General features: G+C 40.5%; 1 protein-coding gene across 3 annotated transcripts in view; it reads right to left on the reverse strand.

Moving 5' to 3' along the window:
- The window catches only part of LOC309691857 (ephrin type-B receptor 1-like), a 133,867-nt gene that overhangs the window by 62,299 nt on the left and 44,044 nt on the right, over window positions 1-27,524 (reverse strand). For all 3 annotated transcript variants that reach the window (XM_082509852.1, XM_082509854.1, XM_082509853.1), the window contains 4 exons: window positions 27,083-27,301; window positions 26,795-26,975; window positions 13,436-13,591; window positions 4,210-4,472 (listed from right to left, as the gene is read on the reverse strand). In XM_082509852.1, coding sequence (XP_082365978.1) covers window positions 4,210-4,472; window positions 13,436-13,591; window positions 26,795-26,975; window positions 27,083-27,301 — 819 coding nt within the window. The remainder of the gene's footprint in view (window positions 1-4,209; window positions 4,473-13,435; window positions 13,592-26,794; window positions 26,976-27,082; window positions 27,302-27,524) is intronic.

The following is a 27,524-nucleotide window of genomic DNA, read 5'->3' on the forward strand; positions in this document are numbered from 1 at the left end:
ACTTAAAGAAAGCTTGGTTAAGAGAGTTCAGGCTATATTGGCCCCATCCTCTCACCCTGTGGCAGCTGGGATAGGCTCCGGCCCATCCACCCCAACGAATCAGAATTAGATAAGCGGAAGAAAAATAGATGGATGTAAATTATTTAGAGGCTTAAAAAACATCTGACACACTCTTTTCTTGTGTATGCAGTATCTGCGTCATTTAAACTTTAACATGCACAAAAATACAGAGACCCAGCTCTCCCAGTTACAGCTGTTAATCTGTTATTGGGCACTTGCTGTGGTTTAGTAGTCAGTTAGGTATCAGAAACAAGAAGCTAGTTTAATATCAGGGAATAAAAATTCTGCTAGTCCCTTTGCGAAGCTTTAAGATCTCCAAATGTGTTTCATCTCACCAACACTGAGACACAATTAACAGGTTGGGAGTGCTTTTTAAAGACCATCTAATTAGCTGCCACATATTATATTTGTCATGAGCTCAACTAATCATTTTGATGGTTGAACAATGTCTTCAGTCATAGCAAATAAAGGCTGGCAATTACTAATGACTTACTCCAAGCTCTATTTATTCTGTGTCCCTTAATCAAATAGTACCTCCTATCAAGACTATAAAAGGCACATCTTACTTTGCCTCAAAACTTTGTGTTATTAGAGTAGTTAGTACGTTTTCATGCATGGTTGAATTGTGGTAAAACCAGTGTTAATTTACGTCATAGTTTTCGTCAACAACCTTTTTTCTTTGCTTAAAACAAGACAATATCAAACAACAAACTAATGCACGAGGACAAAAACTATGATTATATGAGCCAACACTTTCATCAACAAAAGAACATAATATGAAAATATTCAGGACAGACGAGAGCCAATCAGAACTAATTAAGTTGTGTAGAAAGGCAAATTTGGAAGTGAGCGAATTAGAAGTAATTACCGTGTGTAGTTTGGGTAAATGTGCACATTTGATCTGGCCCTGGAAAATGGTAGCTAGCACACATTAGTAACACTACACGTCTTTTGAACTTCAGAGGTTCAATGCCTGACCAGGGCGTCTGTATCCAGTAAGCCTCCCTAGACTGTCACCACTCGCTTGAACGGGAATACCAGAGAGATGGAAATCAGGAGAATAAACCAAGGAAACAGTGCGACACTGCCCCACCTCCAGTCTTGTTATGGCTATGTAAGAATAGCCCCACGAAGACTGAAGACAGAGCAATACTGGAAGAGCATATGGGAGAAGAACACAACCCACAGCACAACCACAGCAATCTCCCTGAATAGGATCCAGTAATCATCACAGTGGCAGACATCAAAGAAAGGGTCTCCAGTATGAAGTATTGGACAACACCAGGCCCCAACATAATTCAAGCTCACTGGCTGAAAAAGCTGACTTCACTCCATGAACGTCTGGTAGCACAAATGAACCAACTGCTAATCGACAAGGGATACCCAATATGACTAAATGAAGGCCAGGGAGTCCTGATCCCCAAGGATCCCCAGAAAGAACCGTGCCCATCCAATCAATAACCTGCCTCAGTACCACATGATGTCAGGCATCATAGCGACTAATATGAACAAGGACATTGCTCAACACATGAGCAGGGCACAGAAAGGAATTGGCAGAGACCAAGAAATACCAGAGACCGAGACTGAAAGACCAGCTGAAAGACCAGCTCCAGATCCTGGAATATCTAGAACTACACAAGATCAACAGGACCCGTAGCACCTTCAACAGGAACTTAATGGGGATGTGGCGAATAATACTATCCAACTGGACATGTCACCATCAAGTGCAGGGTTTACCAAGGAGATGGCCTTTCCCTATAGTTGTTCTGGATAGGCCTGATCCCCCTCATTAGGATCATTAACAAGACTGGCTACAGAGCCAGACTAAGGAATAAAGCAATTGTTAGCTGCCTCCTCTACATGGATGACATCAAGCTGTATGCCAAGAGTGAAGAAGACATCGATTCACTGCAACGACATTGGAATGTTAATCGGACTGGAGAAGTGTAGTTCGATGGTAACAAAGAGAGGGAAGATAGTCAGAACTGTGAGGATTGCACTACCCACAGGGAAATGGGAACCACGAAGAGGTCGCTAAAAAGCGGCAAACACCAAATACCTGCAGAGGGTAAGGCAAGTCCTGGGGAGTCAGCTGAATGGAAAAAACAATACCTGGGCAATCAGCACCAACGCCCTGCCCATGATCAAGAACCCTTCTGGCCAAAGGAGAACATAGAAGCCACTGACATCGAAACAAGGAAGCTCCTGACTATGCATGGTTTTCACCCAAAATCCTGCACCCTGAGACTGCATGCTAAGTGAAAGGAAGAAGGACCAAGGACTGGTTATTGTCAGAACCACTGTCCAGAATGAGACAACAAACATCCATGAGTAAATCAGAAAGATGTCCACAACCGACTGCGTGCTTAGTGAATACCTCAGGTAAACGAAACCCAAGAAAGGAGAGGAGGAGCCATGGAAGGACAGGCCCATGCACGGTATGTACCACTGGCAGATAGAGGAAGTAGCTAACATTCAGAAATCCTACTAGTGGCTGGACAAAGCTGGTCTGAAAGACAGTACAGAGGAACTGATCATGGCAGCACAGGAACAAGATCTAAGTACAAGATCCCTGGAGGCTGGGGTCTATCCCGCCAGGCAAGACACCAGGTGCAGGCTGTGTAAAGATTCCTGAGACAGATAGAATTAGGTATACCAAGTGATAACAACATCAGGAAAAAGGAACAAAGGAACAGACGTATCAAGGGCTAAGAGAAGAACTCAAGAAGATGTGGAGTGTGAAAGTAACAGTGGTCCCAGGGGTAATCAGAGCACTCGGTGCAGTGACCCACAAGCTAGGTGAGTGGTTCCAGCAGATCCCAGAAACAAAATCCAAGAGAAGAATTTCTAATGAATTTTTATTTAAAACAATTCAGTGGACTACATATTGAACTTAGAGGACAGATACAAAATATCAATCCTATCGTGTTGTATTGATCCGGTTGGTACCTAATGGATTAGTATCGATAGTATAGATGCTTGCCCACCTCTAGTAGTAGATGCTCTCACCAAACAGTACAGCTTCCCCCCCATATGCTCCCTGTTTCTCATGATAACGGGGAAAAATTTCAATGCATGGGATGAAAAGACGAGTAGACATATGGGCACATTGATTTAATGACTAAATTTATCGTTCATCAATATTGACATGTTCATCCCGCAACAGATGGGCCACACTATTCATATAGTCAGGGATTGGATTCTATTTTTAAAAAATAGCCACCTCTAGTTAGTAGAGTCATTGAACTCATTGAACTGAATTCTAATACCACTGGCCTTGATTTTAGACTTACGTGTATGGGAAATGAGGCAGATGGCAGAAGATTGAAGGGACACAATTGTACTGGTTTTACAGACTTCAGGGTGACCCTGTAAGTTGAGAGTTATAACTGCAGATTGTGCATAAAAGCCTGCATGTCAGCAAGCATCTATGTAGCCTCAGTAACCTTGAGCATTATGGTTAATATTTGCATTTCAAAAAATAGCTGACAGCAAGGTTGTTTTTAAAGTGGGTAATAAGCATAACTACTTTTTTTAAGTACTAACTTTTGCTGTTCTTGACAGTGGACAAAAAAATACAACTAAAATACAGTAAATATCAACATCACATTTGCTGTGAAATGTCTGTGTAGGTTCTCAGTCATCCATGTCATGGTATTCTAAGGAGCTTGGAAAGAAAGTGACTGGATTCTTTAAGTTTCTTGAAGATGTTTAATCTCTTATCCCAGAAGCTTCTTGAGTTCTGAAACGAAATGGTGGACAATCCCACGTATTTAAATCTCGTGGCAGTGTGCCTTAATAAACAGAGTCAACTCCTTTTTTGACACATTGGCTCGTGTGATGAGGCGCATGAGTCATGTGGCCAATAAATTGCTAAATAGTGGCATTTTGGGGAGAGTGTTGGAACTATGCATGAAAATTTCTTTGATGCATTTTTGCTGTTTTTAGTACACCTCTGGAGTCCACCGCAACTGCTGCAAATCCAGCATGAATGCAATTCCCACTAACTGACAATGAGTCTAGGCCTACACGAAGTGCCTGTTTGATATACACAAAATAGATTTTTCACTGTTGTAAACACTCAACAAATCTCTTCACAGCACAAACAAAGCATGAAAAAGGGAGGCAGCCCTCCGTCTGTGGACAAACCTGTATGTCAAAGGTGTACGACGTGTGGGCCCGCAGCTTGCTGATCTCAACCCTTGTTTCCTTTAACGCCTGTTTGCCTGGAACAAACACCACGCTGTCATCACATGGCTGACAAGCCCGACGCTCATTGCTGTGGCATCGGCGACACAACAAATTATACGACAAGTCGTCGCGGTGTCCAGTGTCACGTGGTGAGTGCCACTCCAACATCACCGATGTCTGGTTGACCACTGAGACCACATTGCGAGGAGCTGAAGGGACACCTGGAAAGAAAAATAACGAGTGAGAGGGAATGTCACCTGTTTACATGGAAGAATTTGTCTGTCTGTGTGTGTGTGTGTGTGTGTGTGTGTGTGTGTGTTATGTTTGGAAACAATGTGTTTGGAAACAGTTGATAACCATACTAAATAAATAACTGAAATTTGTTGTTTGTTGATATGGGATATTAGATTTAACATTATGTGTTTTCCTTAGTTTTACACAATATTGTCTATGATTTCAAAACTTGAACCAATAGTAAAGTTTGTGCCTTTTTAGGTAAAATAAGGAAATAAAAATGCAAGAGCCCCACCATTCTTAAAATTAGGGGTGGGCGATTTATCAAATATACTCAATGCATTGTGAGTTTTTCCATGGTTAAAATGGTTTTATCGTAACCACTGAGTATACGTTGCCATGGAAATATTAAGCTGTCTGCACATAATCCACTGTGAGTTTTTTTCTCCCACATGCTATGAATGCATAATTAATCCCCCCCCACCGGAAAATCTACCGCCACACTGCACCGAGCATGGGTGTTTATATACTACCAGGATGTATACAAACTATGAAACCAATTGTGAATAATATTTGGAAGCACCAAATAATGTTACCATTTGTCACGTACGTGATAGAATACCTGCCTGTTGTAAACTATAATTAGTGGATGGATATCAGATAAACAAATAAGATCGTAGAACAGGTACGCTTTCACATTTTTCTGGTTCTTTATTGCACATGTAAACTTTGCAGTTTTGTTTTAAAGCTTTTGTTATGTGTAAAATGGTGAAAAACATCATAAGATACATTTACTAACCTAACAGCTGAGGTTTTTAAAAACATTGGGGTTGGTCTTGAAAATTAATTAATGATAAATATATCTCCCCATCCAGCTGGGGGGAACAGGTACTAATAACTAATTTAGCCAAGGCCACCAAAAAAGGCTAAATCCCATTTATCAGACATTGATCAGTGAAAGAAAGAAAGTAGGAAAGAAAGAGAGCAGCATATGTTCACAATGATTACGGAAATAAAACTGGGGACTCAGATAGGATCTGAGTTTGGTTGTGTTCCAATTAAAAAAAATGCTGACATTTCTTTTCTTCTTGATGTCAAAAACAAGGCCAAGTGCGAAAACACCATTAATGTAAGACTAAAGAGCTGCAGACATGTTAATCTTGAGCACCTTCAGCTGTTAATTGTGGTGAATTGAACTTAACATGTTTGAATCAGCTCTAAAATCAGTACTTTGGTTCATTTATAATATTATTACTGTGTTTAATGAACACATTTAAACAAATATAGTTCTGCACTGAAACGTTTTTCTTCTCTACAATATTTAAATTCAGAATCCCTTCACTTTTTAGGTCTCGTTAAATCAATCTCAGTTGTAAGCTTTATTCATCATCTAAATCTATTCAGAGCCTGGACTTGTGATGTTTTAAAGTAATGAAATGTAGAACTTTCTCAGGATGCCAGAATGGTTTTATCACAACGTTCACGTTTCAGTACTGAAAGCTGAACACACTTCTGTTTCTCTGAACTGCTTTACTTTTTATTCCACCAAGTTAGTTTTTAAAGCACTGTTATCATCCATTCTTATTGTTTATTATGCAAGGAATGAAGAGTTTGACAATGTTATATCACTTGTTGAAACCCATGACCTAAACTTCTAAAATGTGATGTTAGTCAGCCATCACCAAGACCTTTACAGATTCAAAGTCACTGACTTTGGGCTCTCTCAGCTCCACAATGGTAAGTAGATGAAACATCTCTGATAGTTTCTCTATCAGAGATGTACTGGATATTTGCACAGTCACACAAACCTCCAAAGTTTCTGAGGGGTTTCTCAGCAGTACGATAAATCATAGTTATCCAAACTGTCAATATCAATAGCAATTGTGACAATTACAATCACCTCCATCATGTCCCTGGAATTTATTCTGGGACTTCAGTTTGCAGAGGCCACAGATGGGTTGCACTGCTGCTACTCTGTGCTTACCCCAACAACAATGAATAATGATATAGTAAATACAATAACATGATTAAAGTCTGCTCCTCATTTAGTCTGAAGAACTTGACTCCCAATTTGCAGATGAGACTCACAGTGGAGACCCTGGACCAGCTGCCAGACAAAATTGCTAAACTGTGGGCCAGAGACTGCCCATTTCTTCCACAGAGAGTTCAATTCCACCAGCACTTCACCATTGCTCTGCTTAATTTCGATAGTCCTTAAACTTGTGTTTGAATTACACTTTTTTTTTAAGTTAACATCCTATTTTTTTGTATAAAAACTTAAAGGTATACACATTTACAAAGCACATGGTCTCTGTAGACCAACCAGAACCCCATCACACAAACTCAGAAATGCTTTGTTGGAATATGTAAACCACTGCACTACTAAGCCACTACTTTTAGTAGTTTCACTGATCACAAGGATTCGCTGCAGAGGGAAACATCGCTTATTTGATTTGTCAGATTTTGTATGCCAGATGCACTTCCTGTTGCAACTCCAAATGGATTTGTGCACCTTATCATGTAATAACCATAATGAGGTGGTGATTCTTTCACCAGACAGAAATACCAAGGGACCTGAGGCAACGCTAACTCAGAACCCTACAAGTCCCCATCTTTTAAGCACCTGTTAGCTAACTGTGCTTGGCTTATTGCTGAACACTGAGCACATCAGGAAACACTGCTTCATTTGCTCCACACTGTTTCACTGCTTCATTTGGGACATGCACAACACTAACAGGTGTAAGAACAACAGCCCATACTTGGCTTCCAGAGAGAACCTTCAGCCCTACACTCAATGCAGATATATATGCACACACAAATGTCTCACCCAATGGTGGCAACACTGATGCTAAAATAAAGAAGTCAAACTAAAATAAAGGAGTCAAAGACACCTGTGTCTCACAATATCTTGATGCCTACTTTCTCGCCACGCTTGTGAGAAATGCTTGGAAGACTCTTATTTACCATTTATCACCCATAGGTGATAAACGGTAAATAAAAGTCCAGCTCACATTTTGAGACCTGAGATTTCATCTCACAATCCAAGATGTTCAACGTTTCAGCAGCTCGCCCCCGTACACACTTCCTCCTTCCCACAACTCTGAAGGCTAAAACTGTCAGTCTTCCAATGGCCTCGCCTTTGACAAAATTTACAAAACTTACCAGAATCACGCACAATCACTGCCACCAATTCCCATGAGTGCAGCAAGCGAGAGAAAAATGCAAATCATCAATATGGGATCCACCAATCCAACAACATTATACTTACTCAAACTTTCCTAAGAACACAGAATAATGTTACCAACTGAATAAGGATGAGCAATGATTGATTAAACTATTTATCCACATCAGTGATATAAAGCAATCCATGGATGCACTGACAAATGCATGACATGTGTTGTATGTGCAAAACCAAACCACAAAAAAATAACTCAAACAAAAAGATAACAAGAAATGGAGATGGACACATTTTCGTACTCTGCTCAACAAATGGGTTCATGGGCTCTAATATTCATGTGAATAATCATCAAGGAAGTATTCTTAAACTCAGTGACAATTAAAATAAAAGTTAGGTGCCATTCGCACCAGAACCTCTCGCCATAAGAACAGTTTCTTCCCCTCTGCTGTTGGACACATGAACAATAACCATATGACTGTTCCCACCACTAACACATGACCCTACGCTGTGTTCACTGCATCATTCCATGTTTGGCACTGATCACCACCTGCACTCATGTATATATCTTTCTACGTAGCACTCTTAATTCTTATTCTCATGTATATATCTCATGTATAGCTCATGCACATATCTTTCTACGTAGCACTTTTAATTCTTATCCCTACTTTTATTTTTTCATGTCTATTTAAGTGCTATTTATGACACTATTTAAGTGCTATTTATGACACTATATTTGCACTGAAGCACCGCAGCAATTTCCTAATGTTGTAAACCTGCTCAACATTTGGCAATAAACCCCTTTCTGATTCTGATTCTTTCTTACCCATTCTGGGCATCCGATGTTCTCACGTACTGCAACTGCAGTGCAGTCGAATACTTTATCTTAATTGGCATCCGCTTGTATAATACTGAGAGGGTTGTAGAAACTGTCAAGGCTGCTTGCTGACATGGAAAGTTGACAAGTGCAGTTCCCAGTCGGAAGTTTGCACTTCAGCCAACAGTGTCTACAATGTTCAAAAAGTGACCCAATAGCTCAGCGCCAGTAGGGAATCTGCATCTCTTTTCTCTCTTGCCGGTTCGCTCTCTTTTCTCTTAGCTCTTCTCTGTGATCTGAGGAACAGCTAAGGGCTTTTAGGGTACACAACCAGGGTTTTCACAAGATTAAACCTACTGGGTGCACGTCTCTTTGATTGCTCACACACATCACAGACACTGCAGTGCACACGCCAAACAAGAGCAGTTGAGATGAAATGGATATTCAACCTTGGCATATGGTAAATCACAGAGTCATTAGAAACAGCCGAGAAGGCCCTGTGGAATATGTGCATGTGCGCTTTTCTCAAAGAGACACTCAGAGGCAGAAATCAAAGTGCTAACAATCAGTAGGGGGGCTGAAAATCTAAGAAGCACCATCTTATAAACATTTCTACTGAGAGAGCGGGAAAGAGAAGACCCGTCTGGGCTTTGATTATTAGAGACAAACACAGTGTGTTGGCACAGGCGTTCACTCCATTTTACTTTTTTATCTAAATAGCACAAATACAAATTATTTTAAAGTGTCTGACACTCAGAGTTCACAGCAAGCACACATTCAAATGCAGAAAAGTAAGAAGCGAGGCGATAATCACATTATAAATTTTCCAGTTCCAGTTTTACTGTTGCAACAAGAGACAGCGTTCCAAAAGACTTAGAGACACAATCTGTGCTGCTGTTTACAGCCGCGTTCTTTTTCACAGTTTTGTAAATGGCTTACACAATATTGCTCTGACCTGTACACAAAAATACCACAAACAGAAAACCTCTACATATGCACACAGGGTAAAGACACACACACTCCTCCATACCTTTGCAGCCCATGAGGCGTGCTGAAGAAATGATTTTCTGTCAGGCAACTATCCACACAGCACACATTCACTCTTCCATCTCACTGGTCAGATTTTATATCTGATTGAGTTCATGCCAAATCCAAATAAACTGCAGCTCTTTCCTATATTAAACTTCCATCCCACTGTTTTTGAACTTTTTTCACTCCTTGTTCTCGTGGCTCTTGTGCTTGAAAGAAAACAAACAAACTTGTAACTCAGTTTGTTTTTGTCCTTGAATTGAAAGTACCCAGGTAATTCACAGAGCTGTGTAGGCTGACTAGGTTGACATCTGACACCTTTTCACATAAAAAGTCGATTTTTTTTCTCTTCTGTCTGCATCAGTTTGAGTTTGCTGCCACTGTTGTGATGGCTTTCATGTGGTACCTCTGTTGTCAGAATAGGTTAACCACATCAGCCGCTCCATATTTATTGTGACAAAGTCATTTTTGAACATTTTCTCTGTCATTTTATTTCAGTAAACTTTCAATGCAATTACTACATCGACTTTAAAACACCCAACCTGTGTAACTAGTGTTAAATAAACAATGACTATTTGCTTTGCTGTGTACAACGTTCAGGCTAGGACTGGGCGATATATCGAGTTTTTAAATATATCGATATATTTTTATACGAGATATGAGATGTGACAATATCGTTTATATCGATATAGTCTACGTTACGTTATAATTATACTTGTGGAGCCAATAATTTGCCTCTCTTTCGTCCACTTTTGTCTCTACGCAAACGTTACTCTGCCTCGCCTCGCTCCTTCACTGAACACAACTCCCCCTCCGCCATCGCTTCACCTGCAGGCGACGACAAGATGGACACAGCTATCAAAGAGGAGCTGGTCGGTAAAAAGAAACCATTGGGAGATTACTATTGTAGTGCTGTCAGGCTTAATCTCGTTAAAATGACGTTAACGCCATAACTGCATTAACGCAGCAAATCTCCGTAAACAATTAGCGCGGATCGCCCCGTGCGTGGGGCTGCAGAGCGTCAATGCGTTAACGAGTTTTATTAACGCTGTATGTTAATAAAAGTCCCTGTGTGAGATCTGGGACACAGCTTTGACTAAGAGCTCTCTTTGTTCTTACTTTATGGCTTAAAAAAATATCGAGATATATATCGTATATCGCCCAGCCCTAGTTCAGGCATTACATTTTGAACACTGACATATGAAGTGAATAACACAGGTTATCTCTTCATCCTGGCACCTGTTTGTGGGTGGGGTATATTAAGGAGCAAGTAAACATTTTGTCCTCAAAGTCAATGTGTTAGAAGCTGGAAAAATTAGCAGGCATCAGCATTTGAGTGAGTTTGACAAACGGTGGCAAAATGATGGAGTCTAGGTGATGGTGTCACAGCATTTCCAAAAAGGTTTGTGTCTGGGGCTGCATAGGCACAGACCAGTCAAGGTGCCCATGCTTACCTTGTCCACCATCAAAGACACCAACAATGGGGGTGTGAGCATCAGACGTGGTCTGCTGAATCACATTTTCTTTCTGTTGTGGGTGTCTGTGGAGCTTACCTGGAGAACACGTGGAACTAGGATTCACTATGGGGAGGAGACAGTGTGATTTGGCCAATGTTTTCCTGGGAAACCTCGGGTTCTATCATCAGGAACCAGGAATGGTTTGAGGAGCACAACAATGAGTTTGAGGTGTTGACTGAACCCACAAGTGGTTTCAATTTCAAGGTTTTCAATGCAAGTAAATCAGGTAATCCTCAAAAAAAAAAAAACGTAATAGGGAAGTTGAACACTAAGAGTAGACAAATCAACAGCACAGAAAATTTTGCAGAAATTAAAGAACATACTGGTGTGGATGGAAACATAAGACAGATTGGATCAATACAGAAGGCAATGGTGTGGATGATCACAGAAGGATTTCCAGCATAAAGGAAGAAGCTGTAAAAAGAGCATCCTCCATGAGGTAGACATATAAATATCCAGGTCAGCAATGAAAACAAGATGCCATGAGAACAAACCGATAAACAGGGTTACAGGATACTAGGTATACATACCAGTGTTCAGTCTCAAGGATAGAAAGAGCAGAGCAGCTCTCATTCAGCATTCTTAACAGCGTTTAGACAAAATGATCAACCTGTACCAGAAAAACCGGAAGAGCAGGCCTGGAACCCCTAACCCTGCTAATCTGAAGTTTACTGTATCCTCTGTGAATCAGCTGAGACAAGGGCGTTTGCCTGTTTTTATTACTCATAAAGAAGAGTAAAGAATTGCGACATGAAATCTTGAGTGTACTGAGCCACGCTGTCTGATCAGCCTGAAGCTGACTGGATTTTGCGGGACAACAACCACAAGCTTGGTTCACTACAGTTCAGGATGTTCAACAAACTTTCTCTTTGCTGTCTCAGGACTTACCGTGGAACTCAGACTTGACAGTCTGACCCCGGTCAATGAATTCAGAGTATGTAAATCTGTGAACATCAAAACCATTAGAAAAAGAAAGGGGAAAAAAAGAAAGTATGGTGGTTGCACTCCTGACCTAATGTGACATGTGGAGGTTAGGATGAGGTGTGGATACTGTGGGTCCATTCACTGAAAAGCTATTGAGTGCCTGACTGGGATCCACAAACCGAGCTTTCATCAGCAAATTGATGTTTGCTGTCTGTGTAAGATCCATGGTGGTGAAACCACAAAATAGTCTGAGTGATCGTCGTGGGACTTTTTGTATAAATGACAACTGTGCTGGGAGAATCCCAGAGGTGAGCAAAGAGACAGCCATTATTATACAGCTGTTTATTTTCAGTCCAGAAAACCCGCTCTTAGCACTTTGTAAGAGGGTCTCACTAATTGCCGACCTTATGCACCGCCACTCATTAAAAAAGAAAAGATTGACTCATACCTGGCAAACATTTATTCTTCCACACATGAAGTTATAAGACTGATGGTTTTTTGTATTGCTTGCCTGCTGTTATGCCGCTAACATATGAGGCTTAGTTGCAGACTCAACTAAAGCTTGTGTTCAGCATTTTTTTAGTGAACTCTACTGACTGCAGAGGATTAAAAAAAAAGGTCAAGAAATTCTGTCAGTCACAAGAATTTAACACTGTTGATGCAGGACGGCGACTGAAAAGATGTCCAGTTTCTGAGTTTGATTTGATTAGTGTAAACCAGAGCAAAGCGCCAATTCCTCAAATATATGAAATGACGAACATACAAAAGGAATGCAGATGTGACAGCCAGTGCATAAGAAAATAACGCAAAATGTGGGGCCGATCAGCAATATTCACCGTCAACATTGTTCTGCTTTTCTGACGCAGCATTGCAAATTCATTCACGACTCTGTGACAGCAAAATATGGCCAGACTATGAATGAACCAGTGCTTTTTAACCCCCCGCCCCAAAACATAAAGCTGTATTCAGGTCACCTGGACATGTACAAGCACACAGGTACACACTCACACACACACACAGACTAACTGCATGCAGTCCAAAATGATTCATGTCTCAACCTACTTACACCATCTCTCTGAGGAATTGAGAGCTCCATTTTTCAAACTCTCTGTGCCTCATCTTGCATAGCAATATAGCCTCTTCAACACACTAAACACATATTCACTTCAATGGAAAGCCCGAGGAATGTGGCAGCATTATTACTTACCGCTCCCCAAATCCCCTAATGAGGACAGGGATGCTACAGCGCTCTGAACGAGGCACAGAGAATTAGGGGCGCAATGATAAATCAAAGCAGATGTTGGCCTTTAACTTAATGATGAAATATTGGACTGTCGATGGTGTCAACCACTGATACGCTCGAGTATGTCAGCTATTGGTTGCTTCATCCAAAATCCTGCCTTTCGCAAACATGTGTTGGTCATCTTGAAGCTCATATTGAAAGATTTATCTATTGTGTCTGATGGGGAGAAAAAAAGGCTGACTCACTGGTGCACAGGTCCTCCGGTTTGTCCATGTCTCCTCGGTAATAGCCATTCCGACAACCACAGAGGGTGGCAGCTTCGATAGTGGAGCGGCTATTGGGCGGACATTGCTGACACAGTCCTGGCCCCTGGAATGACTTAAAGGTGCCCTGAGGACAAGCTGCGGGGAAAAAAAGAAGCGGGAAAAACACATAAAAACCAACGTGTGACTCAGAGTAAAGAACAGGTTTGCATCGCGCTTCTGTGCATTTTTGTTTGCCTTGATCGTGACACATTTGGTAAACTTTGTATTAGAAAGCAGGCGTGCCAGTAGAGTTATTATTGGTACTATGAGGTTGACACAGCACAGAAGGGGATTTTCTGGGGATAGCTGCAAAATAGTTTGTTCTGACAAGATACACAAAAACATTTTGTGCACAGTGACACAGAATCATGTTGTGCTGATTAACTGAAAACTGGATTATCGTTTTCTTCTCTAGCTCTTTTTAATATGGGTCAGACATGACATGAAACACGTAGTGGGAATTTTTAAGGATGATACCCTACTTTATCCAATTTTTATGTATCCAGAGTTGGCTCTTGCTGACCAGATAATAATTATTCTTATTCAGCTTGGATACGTGCTGTGGAAATTTTGCAGTCCACCTTGGCAACGCGCTCTCATCTCAAGGTTTCAAATACTGCTGGAGGCAGCATAGAGATACGGACACGGGACTTCAGAGTCAGTGCCAGTTTAATATTGGCTGCAGAGTTAGTGGCCTTGTTTAACAGAACTAGAAAGTATGCATGAGGAAGCAAGAAGGCTTAAAAGTATCTGGGGGCCGAGGGGTTGTTGGTTTTTTAGCTACTGTTTGGAATTATGTTTTCTTACTTTTACTCTTACCAGGATTCTGGTAGCAAATAACAAAGAATCTTGTTGGTGCAAAAATACAGTTTTATCTCAGTGAAACTATTCGCTTTTTTTCATTTTTCATAGCTTGAATAAAGAAAATGGGAAAAATTGTGTGTTTTTGTGACAGAATACTAGTAACAAAGATACTGAAGATACAATTTAAAATAATTTCTTTGGTTCTTTTCTGTTAATAGTTGGTCGCTTTATATTCAAATGATTCATAGGTTAATGTTACGTGTCCAAACCAACTAACAAACAAACAAACGAAAAGCATTCTTCTGAAAATAGCCAAATACAAGGACTGGACTGGAGATGAAAGAAAAAGCAGCCAATGCATAAAAAGAAATTCCACTGCAGTTACAAACTTTTGTGACCATTAAGTCCCGTACGTGTGGTGTACACTGAACGTGACACTTGAAACAAAACCATGAACATGGTGAACATAACGACATTTTTTGGTGGGTGAATACGAAAATCAAAAGAATTGTGGTTAATAATAAATCTGTTATGTTTGTTTTTTCTTTCTTTTTTTACATATAGATATTAACAATCGCTGGATGTGTGCTGCTGTTTGTGCAAAGTATCTGATGTGACACGGCAGGTAAAGCTGGACCAATTACTAAGACGTGTAATTTGTACAAAATTACACGTCTTAGCTTTTATACGTATACGTCTTAGCTTTTATACGCAGCGCCATTTGCATTTCCCAAGTGTTAATACACACATCTGACACAACTTAACATGGTTCAGTTCAGCAGGAAGGCTTAAAGCACTGCCGTCCTACATGTCTTTATGCATGCTCAATCAAGCCACACAAACTCACGGTGGATAAATGACCAAACAGCACCTTTCTGATGTCATAGATGCATGCACCCCCCTCCCTTTTTTCTTAACCAATGCATTTTTAATTATTGACATGCATTTTTAATTTCAACAAAGCTCAACAACAGCCTGAACATGATGTCATCAACCAGAAGCATTGCTGTACAATCATATCACTGGCTCTCTGAAGCAAATGTACACGTTTATGAATTTAAATTCATAAATACGTATTTAAAAAAATACGTAAAGAAAAGAAAATATGAAAAAGCCACGAGAACTGAACTTGCAGTCGGAAGATAAAGTAGCATGTTAATATGTTAGCAAGTTGCGTCAGAGTACTCTGTCCTACTCTGCCTCTCCCCACCGCAGGGAAAAGGGTAACACCACCTGGGTCTGGGTGCAGTTCCCCCCTCCAGGGGCAAGGGTACCTAGACCCGGTTTGTAGAGTACGCTTGGGGAGTGTGATCGTGTGTACAGCGTCTCTTTATGTCTGTCTCCACGTTGGTTGAGTGTGGAGTAAGTGCATATGAGAGCATGAGGGTGGGAATGGATGTTTGTATCTGTGTGTGCCTGTATGTCTGTGTCTATATGTCAGGTTGGGTATCAGATGCCACCTCTCTGGGGACATCTCAGGCCCTCCAAGGTTTGGAGGCCTATCTCCCCCCACCACCACTTCCCCTGCCAGTGGCAGACTCCCTCAGGTGTCGGTGCGTCGGTGGTTCTTTGTGTCTGGGGGTGGGCGTCCGGGTACACACCGGCTCACTCCTTGGCGGCCGCTTATCGGGGCCTGGAGCTCGCTCGGGCCACTTCGGAGGTGGGGTGCCCCCGGCCTCTCGGCCTGGGGCTCGGTCACTCAGGCACGGCTGGCTGCCGGCGGAGCTCACGGGCACGTCACTGCAACTCCCCCTGGCTTCTGCTCCGCGGCTGCTGAGTGAGCCCTCATCTGGGACTCTCCTCAGCTCTTACTGAGACAGTGGCGCAGCTGCCCCTCTGTTAGTCTTCCTTGGTCTCTTGTGTTCTGGGGGCCTCTGGATGTCTGGAGTTTTGATCTCCTCCATACCTGCTTCACGCCCTGGAGGACGGGGCTATGGCCCCCCCACACCCTCTAGCAGATCATTACATGGAGAAACCTTTGGAATGCAAGCATGCTGATCCACACAGGTATGCACACAGGTGTACACACGGGTGTTCACAGACGCGGACTACAGCTTTCTTGGCTGCTGCCTCAAAGCACATTGTGCGCTGTCTATCTTGCGTGCTGCACAATATCGTTTATTATTTAGTATCTACTGATATCTACTGCTAGCTAGTTTATTGTGATGGTGCTGTTTTTTTTTATCATGTTGCTCTTTGTTGTTTGCTTTCTCTTCTGTTTTTTTTCTCCATACAGGTGACCCAGGTGTTTGGGTTTTTTTTTTCTTTCTTCCCCCCCTTCTCACCGTCTCTTCTCCCCTTTGGTTTTCTTTCTCTCCCTCTCTTTCTTTCATTCTTTCTCCCTGTCCTATCCCCCAGTCATGTCTGTCCCGTTTGTAGCAACTGAAAATAAAATAAATTCATAATTATAATAAAGGTCAATCAAATGGACCAATATGGCAAGGCCATGATGATCCACTTGGTAAAATAAATCCGCTTGGCATCTTTCTTGGCCTTAAGACAACAATTCTGATGGCTAAAGATCCAAACGGGACACAAAAAAAAAAAAAAAAAGAGTACTCTGTCCTAGAAGGATTACTGTTCTTAATTTGCACGTGAGATGTCACAGTTGTCTCTTTGTGAATGTAAATGCCTTCTGAAGTATGACTTTAAGTAAAAGCCGAAACAGAGAGGTGTGAAATGAAGAATAAGACTGAAATGAAAACTCTGCCAAAAGGCTTAGGCAAACCAAATGAATTTTTTTAGTCTTCCTTTCTCTTTTTTTAGTCTTGATTTATCTTTAGCATTTTGTTTTCCTTCTTTCTCTGTAATGAATGTTTACTTTATCCCTGAGCTGCTTTAGGCGCTGTAAGACTAAAATGCAAATGTTTCATAGATTTATGGTGGAAGACAGAGGAGTGTGCAAGGAGGCATTTAGTAAAGTCCAAATGATAAAATGAACCGAGTGACAGAAGTAAGTGAGACAAAGTAGAAAGCAAGTGAAAATCCTTAGGGTTTCACTTCATCAAATGTCAGTAGGTGAAAGGGTCAGGAATGAAAAGGAATGTCTGAAGAGACAAAAATAAAAAAGCATTGGGGAAAAAGTGGAACAAAGGGGAAAAATGTAGATTGGGAGTATAAGGTGAAGAGAAACACACTGATCCTGTTTTTATTCTTTCATTTCAATGCTTCTACAGTACTGCTCTGCTGAATTGCTGCCACAGACGTGTTATATTATCGTTTCTTGGTTTTGCTTTTGCTCTAACATGATTTACAATAAAGGAAAGTGTTTTTGTCTCCCTAATTTACTATAAATTACTTTCTACATGACCAACATACCGTTGTGAAACTACAGAAGGAGTACTTCATATCATGTTATAAAGGCCATAGCTGGTCCAAAAGTATATAAGAGATGGATGCAGTTTACATCTAGAACTTACAGAGGCATTAGACAGCATTTCTGCTATCTAATGCCATTATTAATATGAAATCCATTGTGTTTGTTATTTGTAACAAGCAAAGAAAAATGACACTTGATTGAATCTTTCTATTATTGCTGCCAACAGCTTTCCAACATTTGAATTTTATGGCAGAGATTTAGAGAAAGGGAAGTATGTCACCAACTGCCCAAACAAACCCAGAAGTGCTTAGCAGCTAGCTAGCACTGAACAGCTTAGAGGCTAGCAGCATTGCTGTTATATAACGCAATATGAAATCCCAAAAATTCCCAGTTAAACTCCAAAAACACATTTCAATAAACAGTGCAAACATACTAAAATACTAAGGCCGATACCAGGGAGGCTAACAAGCACTTAGCAGGATCTAAAAGTACTCATTAACTTTAAACTGTACTGCTTGCTAGCCACGAACCAATAATCAGTATACATTACTTAGTCAGTGTTGTTATGCTATCTGGGATATGTAATCGTAAGGGTTATTCAAGGTATTACACGGCAGAATTTTATAGTTTTTTTTTTTATTATAATGCATCCTTATCATGTCTAAGTAGAGCAAGAAAATGTGATCGCATATTAAGATAGTATAAACTGATTAAAACAGGAATGGTAAGGTTCTTAATTTTATGTTGGTCAAAACCTTTAAGTTTTGACCAACATTTAGGTTTTGACCAACATTTCTCATAATCAAAGCAGTCGTTAGCTATGTCCATAATCATGACAAGCTAAATGGTTGTCAGATCACATACCATAATCAAAACAGGCATGCAAAGGATGTTCTTTATTAGTAACCTTATTTACCACCGTTTCCCTCAGTTAAGCTGCAGTTTAGTCAGCGGATCATTGAAGTTTGTTGACCACCCTCAGCAAGAATGAAATACTTCTAGGAATGTAGCAAGCGTAATTAATCCCTGTAGTATCAGATGGCAAAGTGCATATAGCTGCCCTATACTGCCTTACACAAAGCTGGAAAGAAAAGCTGGCCTTCATAGTAAGTGCATGACTCTACTAATGTAGATAATGGAACGGACTATTGGACAGTCTTTTCTGGGAGACTATCATAGTTCTCGTATGAAGAAAAGAAAGCCTGAAAGAACTTCTGATCCTGCTTACTTCACCTGTAAAAACATACATCTCCCGCATTCAGTTTCTAATAATGATGTCTGCCTCGTTTGTCTGTTTTCTTTACACCCAGACATTTGCCTTTCTTTAAAGCCATCTCATCAGGAGTGTCAGCGTCTCTTCATGTGTGTGTGTGTGTGTGTGTGTGTGTTGTTCTGAGTTGAATAAGCAGATAGACATCTGGCTTGTCAAGGTCATTTATTCAGAAACCTTGCTCATACACATGGGGCGTGTCACCATGGCAACAAGTCTTGCTACCTCTCTCCATTACTTATCTCTGGATACCCCTGTGTAGAGTTATCCTTTTCTGTCTCTCTCTCTGTCAAAGGATTTTAAACTGGTAACCCGGCATATGTCAGTGAATTCTGTTTGTGTGTTTTTGTGCAGGCTGAAAAGAACAAAATACTGACTCAAGTAGGATAAACAACAATCCATTATTCTGTCATTTCTGTTGTTTCTATTGTATTCAACAGCATCCAACTCACATTTCAAGTAGTATGATAAAGTTGGTGATGGCTGCTGCATGTCTCACAGGCAAAGGTCAGTATGCTATACAAATCTTTTGTGGACATATATGTGGAAATATATCGGATGGTAAACTTATTATACTCTATCATTTATTTCAGGCTGTGACAAAATACACTGTTTACAGCACTATTTTCCCATCGCATTGGATAACGTTTGCAATAGAGTATATCAACATTTCCTGTGAAGTTGAGACAAAACCGGGCAGCTCCAAACTGAATGACCAGCTGAAACAAATTGAGGAGTTACGGCTATCTCTCTAGCTTGGACATGATTTGGTTATGAAAAGTCTGACACAGACCAGGAAACCATACTGTGCAAATTATGCCACAAATCAGGTACACAAGTCGAGCTGCCTCGTTTATATTAGGAGTCTCGGGCCAAAGTATTGCAGGAAATCTGCAATGTAGCATACTGAACTTCAACAACAATGACACTCTGCAGTCGCCGTTTGCAGACAGGCTATTCTACTGGCAACGATTTAGAACCTACACAGATATTTAGAGAAACTGTGTGTAGATTCTCAGACATGCAGGTCATGGAAGTTTATGGAGACTGGAAAGAAAGCAAACTGTAGAAGCCTCTTGGTTGAGAGTTAAAAGTCTTCGTGAAACCTAAAGAAGTCCAGAAGTACTTTCTTTCCAAACTTTTTAGAATACAGGAGAAATTATAGTTCTTGAGTCATGGGAAGTGATATATTGTTTCTACAGTTTACATTTAATTGGTATATTACATAGCAGTATTTTATCCTGGGACTTTAGTAATTGGTTATTGATTTATATATTGATATATTTATGTTTACATTCTTAGGCAAACATGCCCAGATTTGTTGTAAATATATAAAAATATTCACATATGAATGACTACATTTTATTTTTGATGATTTAATTTAAATGTAAAAAAAAGTACTTTCCATTTGATTACATAAACTATGTGATGTGTGTGATTACTAGGATATGAGATTTAGAGCAAAAAAAATGAATTCAAATCGTGCAGAAAATTCTTCCTACATAAGGAAGAAATCTGAAATAAAGTGGAATAGGAAAACAGAACATTCTAGAGACAGGAGTAAAGGTCGGAGCAACACGGAGATGAAGTGTTAAAAGCGGACAAAGAGCAAGAGATTGCTCCTCTCTTTTTTCCACCTGTGCCCTTTGCCAGCTGTGTGGAGTCACACAGTGACCACGCGGATGGCAATTGTCTAAAGCTGGCAAACAGGCTCACTGATCAATTATTAAAAACTTGCATGAGTATGTGCGTGCTTGTGCGAGTGTTTTAAAAGCCCCTGGGTTTGAAAAGCTCAGGGCATTGTTAAAGTTCACAGCAGGGGATGTTTGTGTGTATTCATTGGTAGTGCATACATCTGTAGTGTGGTGAATTTCAAGCATGGCTCTTGAATATTGACTTAAAAGAGACACGCGCACTCAAACACACACGCACTTTGATGTACTTTGATGCTGAGCCAATTTTGCCTTATGGTTTGCACAATATGCTGATTTGGTGCAAAATAAACACCATCTCTGTGGCCTTACACACACGCACAAAAACACACACAAAAAGATGACCATCTGTTCTAATAGTGAGTCCAGCTTCCTGCCAAGTTGTTATCAGCTGATTGGCAGAAAAGCACACCAAAAAGATGCCAGCTTGAGGAAGACAGACAGGACATGCTCTGTCCCACGACACTTTAAATCACTGCTTAAGCTCAAAAAGCCTTGACAGAGAGTGTTAAGCCAGGTCCCTCAAGTCTGCCTTTGGTTTGTGTACTCAAACCATCATTATACAATAAGAATTACAAATGACTTGGTCCTTTGAATGAGGACTGTCTCAGAACAACAACTAACCAATGACTCCGGGAACGTCCAGTCACCCTGTCTAGTGAGGATATGTGATATACAGTGGGGCAAAAAAGTATTTAGTCAGCCACCGATTGTGCAAGTTCCCCCACTTAAAATGATGACAGAGGTCAGTAATTTGCACCAGAGGTACACTTCAACTGTGAGAGACAGAATGTGAAAAAAAAATCCATGAATTCACATGGTAGGATTTGTAAAGAATTTATTCGTAAATCAGGGTGGAAAATAAGTATTTGGTCACCTCAAACAAGGAAAATCTCTGGCTCTCACAGACCTGTAACGTCTTCTGTAAGAAGCTTTTCTGTCCCCCACTCGTTACCTGTATGAATGGCACCTGTTTGAACTCATCATCTGTATAAAAGACACCTGTCCACAGCCTCAAACAGTCAGACTCCAAACTCCGCCATGGCCAAGACCAAAGAGCTTTCGAAGGACACCAGGAAAAGTATTGTAGACCTGCACCAGACTGGGAAGAGTGAATCTACAATAGGCAAGCAGCTTGGTGTGAAAAAATCAACTGTGGGAGCAATCATCAGAAAATGGAAGACATACAAGACCACTGATAATCTCCCTCGATTTGGGGCTCCACGCAAGATCTCATCCCGTGGGGTCAAAATGATCATGAGAACGGTGAGCAAAGATCCCAGAACCACACGGGGGGACCTGGTGAATGACCTGCAGAGAGCTGGGACCAAAGTAACAAAGGTCACCATCAGTAACACACTACAACGGCAGGGAATCAAATCCCGCAGTGCCAGACGTGTTCCGCTGCTGAAGCCAGTGCATGTCCAGGCCCGTCTGAAGTTTGCCAGAGAGCACATGGATGATACAGCAGAGGATTGGGAGAATGTCATGTGGTCAGATGAAACCAAAGTAGAACTTTTTGGTATAAACTCAACTCGTCGTGTTTGGAGGAGGAAGAATACTGAGTTGCATCCCAAGAACACCATACCTTCTGTGAAGCATGGGGGTGGAAACATCATGCTATGGGGCTGTTTTTCTGCCAAGGGGACAGGACGACTGATCCGTGTTAAGGACAGAATGAATGGGGCCATGTATCGTGAGATTTTGAGCCAAAACCTCCTTCCATCAGTGAGAACTTTGAAGATGAAACGAGGCTGGGTCTTCCAACATGACAATGATCCAAAACACACCGCCCGGGCAACAAAGGAGTGGCTCCGTAAGAAGCATTTGAAAGTCCTGGAGTGGCCTAGCCAGTCTCCAGACCTCAACCCCATAGAAAATCTGTGGCGGGAGTTGAAAGTCCGTGTTGCTCGGCGACAGCCCCAAAACATCACTGCTCTCGAGAAGATCTGCATGGAGGAATGGGCCAAAATACCAGCTACTGTGTGTGCAAACCTGGTAAAGACCTATAGTAAACGTTTGACCTCTGTTATTGCCAACAAAGGTTATGTTACAAAGTATTGAGTTGTATTTTTGTTATTGACCAAATACTTATTTTCCACCCTGATTTACGAATAAATTCTTTACAAATCCTACCATGTGGATTCATGGATTTTTTTTTCACATTCTGTCTCTCACAGTTGAAGTGTACCTCTGGTGCAAATTACTGACCTCTGTCATCATTTTAGGTGGGGGAACTTGCACAATCGGTGGCTGACTAAATACTTTTTTGCCCCACTGTACTGTGTATTACATCTCAGTCAACAAAAACAAAAGCTCAAATCAACTGCTTATGAAGAAGCTATTTATTTTCCCGTGTTCACGGACACAAACTGCCACGTTTTTTTGTGTCAGCGAGCACGAATTTGTAAATAGAGTATTTTGGTAGGAAGTATATTTTGTCACAGCAGCTTATATTTTGCTAAGAGAAAGCAGGGAGGCATCATTGTGGCAAAGAAGAAAGCAAAGCTTTAGAAGAAATGGCACATGTTGTATTTTGAACCAAACCCTGATCTTTTTCTTAACCTAACCCCGAACCCTAGAAAAATCCATTTCAGTGCCTACACCTGACTGAGATAAATGCCTACACTTAACCAAACAACATATTCTTGTGTATTTACAAGTGATGTGTCTCAAACTTGGGTGTTATTTTCAAGCTCCAAATGCAGACTTTTTGTTGCGCTTTACAAGTTGACAGTATTCACTTTGTATACATGAATAAGAACATATGAGAGCAGACTGATCAAAAGTCATGCTCAGGAAATCATGTTAATGTTCAGGAACACAAATCAGTAGACTAAAGGTTGTGACTCCTCCCTCCCAACCGGTCACGACCTCACTGAGCCTGGTTCTGCCGGAGGTTTCTTCCTGTCATAAGGGAGTTTTTTCTTCCCAATGATTCCAAGTGCTTGCGCACAAGGGGATCATTTGGATGTTGGCGTTTTCTTATTTCAATTATTCGGGGGTCTTTACACCTGCCATAGGGTGACTGCTGCTGTAATTTGGTGCTATATAAATAAAACCTAATCAAACTGAATTGACTATTTCACGAACTGCTATAAGAACATACTGTATAGTCACACTACTCACAATGAAGGCTTAAAAAGTTTTAATTTGAAATCCATATATGACAAACATTGATAAGTGTTAATAATGAAACTTCTAGAAGCAACTTCTAATCACTAAAACAACAGTGTCTTAGGAACAGATAGCCCATGTTCAAAAATAGAAACAGACGTTTTTTTTTTTTTAAATAGCTAAAACCACTACGAGCTAGTGTTTTGGAGCATTCCTGTTTTCTAGACTTTTTTGTCTGGCCTATGTTATCTTAACAGTCATAGGACTATATGGAGGTCACCAGAACTGATACTTACCAAACCTTTCAAAACCAAAATTCTGAAAATGTCAGAATGTTTTGTTTTCGTTTTTTAAGGTAGAGTTGGCAAAAAAATGATACTTGGATGCTAATTGATGCAATTTTATTTTATCAGATGCATCATAAATACGGACAGCTTTGTCTATATGAAGACTTTTGTGAAGTAAATAAAGCTTCTTTTTAAACAACATTCAAATATCAAACAGTTACCACGAACACTAATCTGGCTGGTGCACATGGCAACATGAGCTGTTTAACTATTACTTATTCAAATTAGCTGTCTGATAAGTTATTCTTAATGCATCAGGTAGCTGCTACTAACACGATAACCTTAATGTTGAAGCTGGGCAACAAAACTTATCAGTCTATAAGTCTGTACCATTGTTAGAGATTTTTAATTTAACAGGAAAACACAATTATCTGTGGAAGCCCGTTTCCGCCACTAAAAGAAAAAGCATCTATAACTCAAAGTTTTGACGTACTTTCAAAAAAAATTTCAACTTATTAACTCGAAATTTCGACGTATTTTCTTGAAAATTCGATTTATTAACTTGAAATTTTGAGAAAAGTAACTTGAAATTTCTAGTTAGCTCTGCCAATCAGTAATGTACGTGGAATGCGCACTCAAAACAGGGTCGCAACAAATTGGCGCTTTCGAGAATACGTTTGCTGATAGTAACATCATGTGATTCAGCTAATAACACGAGGATTTCATCATTTGTGAAACCACACTGAAAATAATCAGCAATTTGTGCATTCATGACTGGCTGTAATACTGGTAGCTTAGCTGTAGCATTTGTAGCTGAGGGCTTCAGCTTCCGGGTAACTAGGAAATGACGTCATTCACGTAGATTACTGAGCTACTTTTCTCGAAATTTAGACTTAAGTCGAAATTTCGAGTTAATACGTCAAAATTTCGAGAAAATGGCTCAAAATTTCGAGTTATGGATACTTTTTTTTCTTTTTTTGTGGCAGAAACGGGCTTCCATAATTATCTGTGTCTAAAAATATGAAAGGTCTCTCTTAGAAGCAACAAGACAGAAACAGTGACAGCCTATCTTACCAATAAGTGATCAGCATTTTAAATATGGTGCCAAGCCACCAGAAGCACAGAAACAGTTGTAGCTGAATACAGTATTATTATTATTATCATTCAAAAATAAATAAATGAGCCTTATAATTTAGTCTTTTTACTTTCATTGAACTGAAACATTATTATTTTCCTGGGTATTGGGCTCAAGTTTGAACTTCTATTATCACGATTACTCTAAATAGACACAGATAAAGGAGTAATAAGAACTCATGAGAACATTCTTTGGTTATAGCAAGCGTACGCTGCAATAGGGCGAGGCTAATATTATTGTAAGGCTAAACACCGTAGGATTTTTTTTTATATATAGCCAACATCTTGTAAACCTGGTAATTTAGTCCTTTAGCAGTGGTTTTTCTATAGAGCTGTAACACTGTCAGACGTATTCACTATCTTCTTTGAATCAGGACGAGTTTACCCCTTTCAAAAGCTGCAAGTTTTTCTGTTAAAAAGAGAGAGTGACAACAAAGGCTAAGCTGACATTTCAGTCCATGTACTTGCATGCATTTTACCAGAGGCAGGAAGAAAAACTATTCAGTCTTTAGGCTCTCTATCTGTTTTATCTCACAGTTTTAACCTTTATGTCCTTGGTTTGTTCTCTTTAAAAAAAAACAAAAAAAACTTACTTTGCAGTTCATCTCTCCAGAGGTTTTTCCCTAATTTTCTTTATCTTTGCTTCTTCTTTTCCTTTCACTTGTTCCTTCTCGTCATTCTTCCTCACGCCCTTCTATCTCTCCAACACTGTGTGACAGTTCGCCACCAATTTGCGCTCGACTAATCTGACTAGAACACGCTAAACTAATTAACATGGGCTGAAGCGGCCTCACTTATCATTTCACCATATGTACATACATCACACGCCCACCACACACTCACTAAGTCACCACATATACACGCACATGCACGCACAAACACACACATAAAATGAATGAGACTCTCCAGGGAGAATAAGAAATGATGGGTACTACTTCGGAGAGGAAATGGGGAACAAGGCCAGATATAAAAAGGATGGAAAGGAGAGAGAGATATTTGGAACACAGAGGAAAGAGGAGCTATTTCTGCACCACGTTCACCCGAGTCTGCCTCTAGAAGCATTAACATATGGAACATCATGCGCTGCCCGGTTGGGCATAAAATATATACACGCATGAAATTATTCAGTTAACTCTGCCAAAACTGACACACTTTTTTTCCCTCCTGGAGCTAATAAAGCACTTGCATTTCCTCCAGAATTTACTCAGCAAATATACAGTTCCATTTATTTAAAAAATCATATATTTGGGACATATAAACAAAGAAAGCTGAAATGTTTTTGATTAAAATAGTATTTCCTCTGTTTAAATCATTTCCATGTTGGAGGTCGACGTATGCTATAAGATATTGATTGCCGCAGTAGCATGTTTTCTGGGGCTCAATATTAGACGCGTGTTTGTTGGTTATTGATTTGCTGTCATACTGGATTGTTAGCTTTTGCTACAAAATAACAAGAAAGTCATGTGCAGCGTGTTTAAGTGTTTGCTGTAGCAAGGTCATCAGCAGAGATCTGAGAACAGATTATCAGTTCAGTCCACACAGCAGCACCTCTGATATGCACTGATGCGGTGCAGTATTTGCTGATGTTCTCATTTCATCTTCATTTTTTACGAGCTCAGTTTGAACTAGCACGGCCTCGTTAATGTACAGATTTACCTCGGCACACATTGCCATTGTCAGGTTCATAACCCGCCTTGCAGCTGCAGCTGCCTATGGGTACCATCCACTCTCCGTCTCCATTACAGTAGAGCTTTATGGGCACGTCTACTTCCTCGGCGTTGGGGATGCAGCTTCCTCTGGCGATGACTAATGAGGTGGACTCTGCTCCGGTCAGCGTCTGCACAAAATAAGAATCATTAAAAAATTCCATTTAAATATCCATCCGATGGCTGTGCCAAGCTCTCGTAAAAATCACCACCGATTTCAATTAGCTCTGTTTCATACCTCTGGGAAGAAAGCAAAGTTCTGCACGATGCTGGGGCATTTCTTGTAGAATACCCTGACGGCCAGAAGCGACATGCAAGCGCCTAAGTCCTGGAAAGCCAAATGGAAACCTCTGCCTTTGGACAGAGGCCCAAAACTTCTCACTTCTGTGTTCACTTTCATCAGCCTGCCCCCAAAATCAACCTGGGAGAAACTCTCATCTGCTGCAATGGTGTCCACCTGACAGAGAGAAAAAGAAGGAAAAAAAGATACATTTTTAACAAAGGTTTTCTTTATTGATTTAGATTTTCTACCTATCAGGTAAACACGCTAATGCCCAAATGCTATGAAATGCTGTTATTGTATCTTTCCCCCCGATAAACCTCCACAGTGGCCAGGCAAAATTAAACGTCTCTGTGAAATTGCAAATGCATGAGAGCATGAGCATGACATTTAAGTAGAG

The sequence above is a fragment of the Aulonocara stuartgranti genome, assembly GCF_965226115.1.
Source record: "Aulonocara stuartgranti genome assembly, chromosome: 17".
Taxonomy (NCBI): domain Eukaryota; kingdom Metazoa; phylum Chordata; class Actinopteri; order Cichliformes; family Cichlidae; genus Aulonocara; species Aulonocara stuartgranti.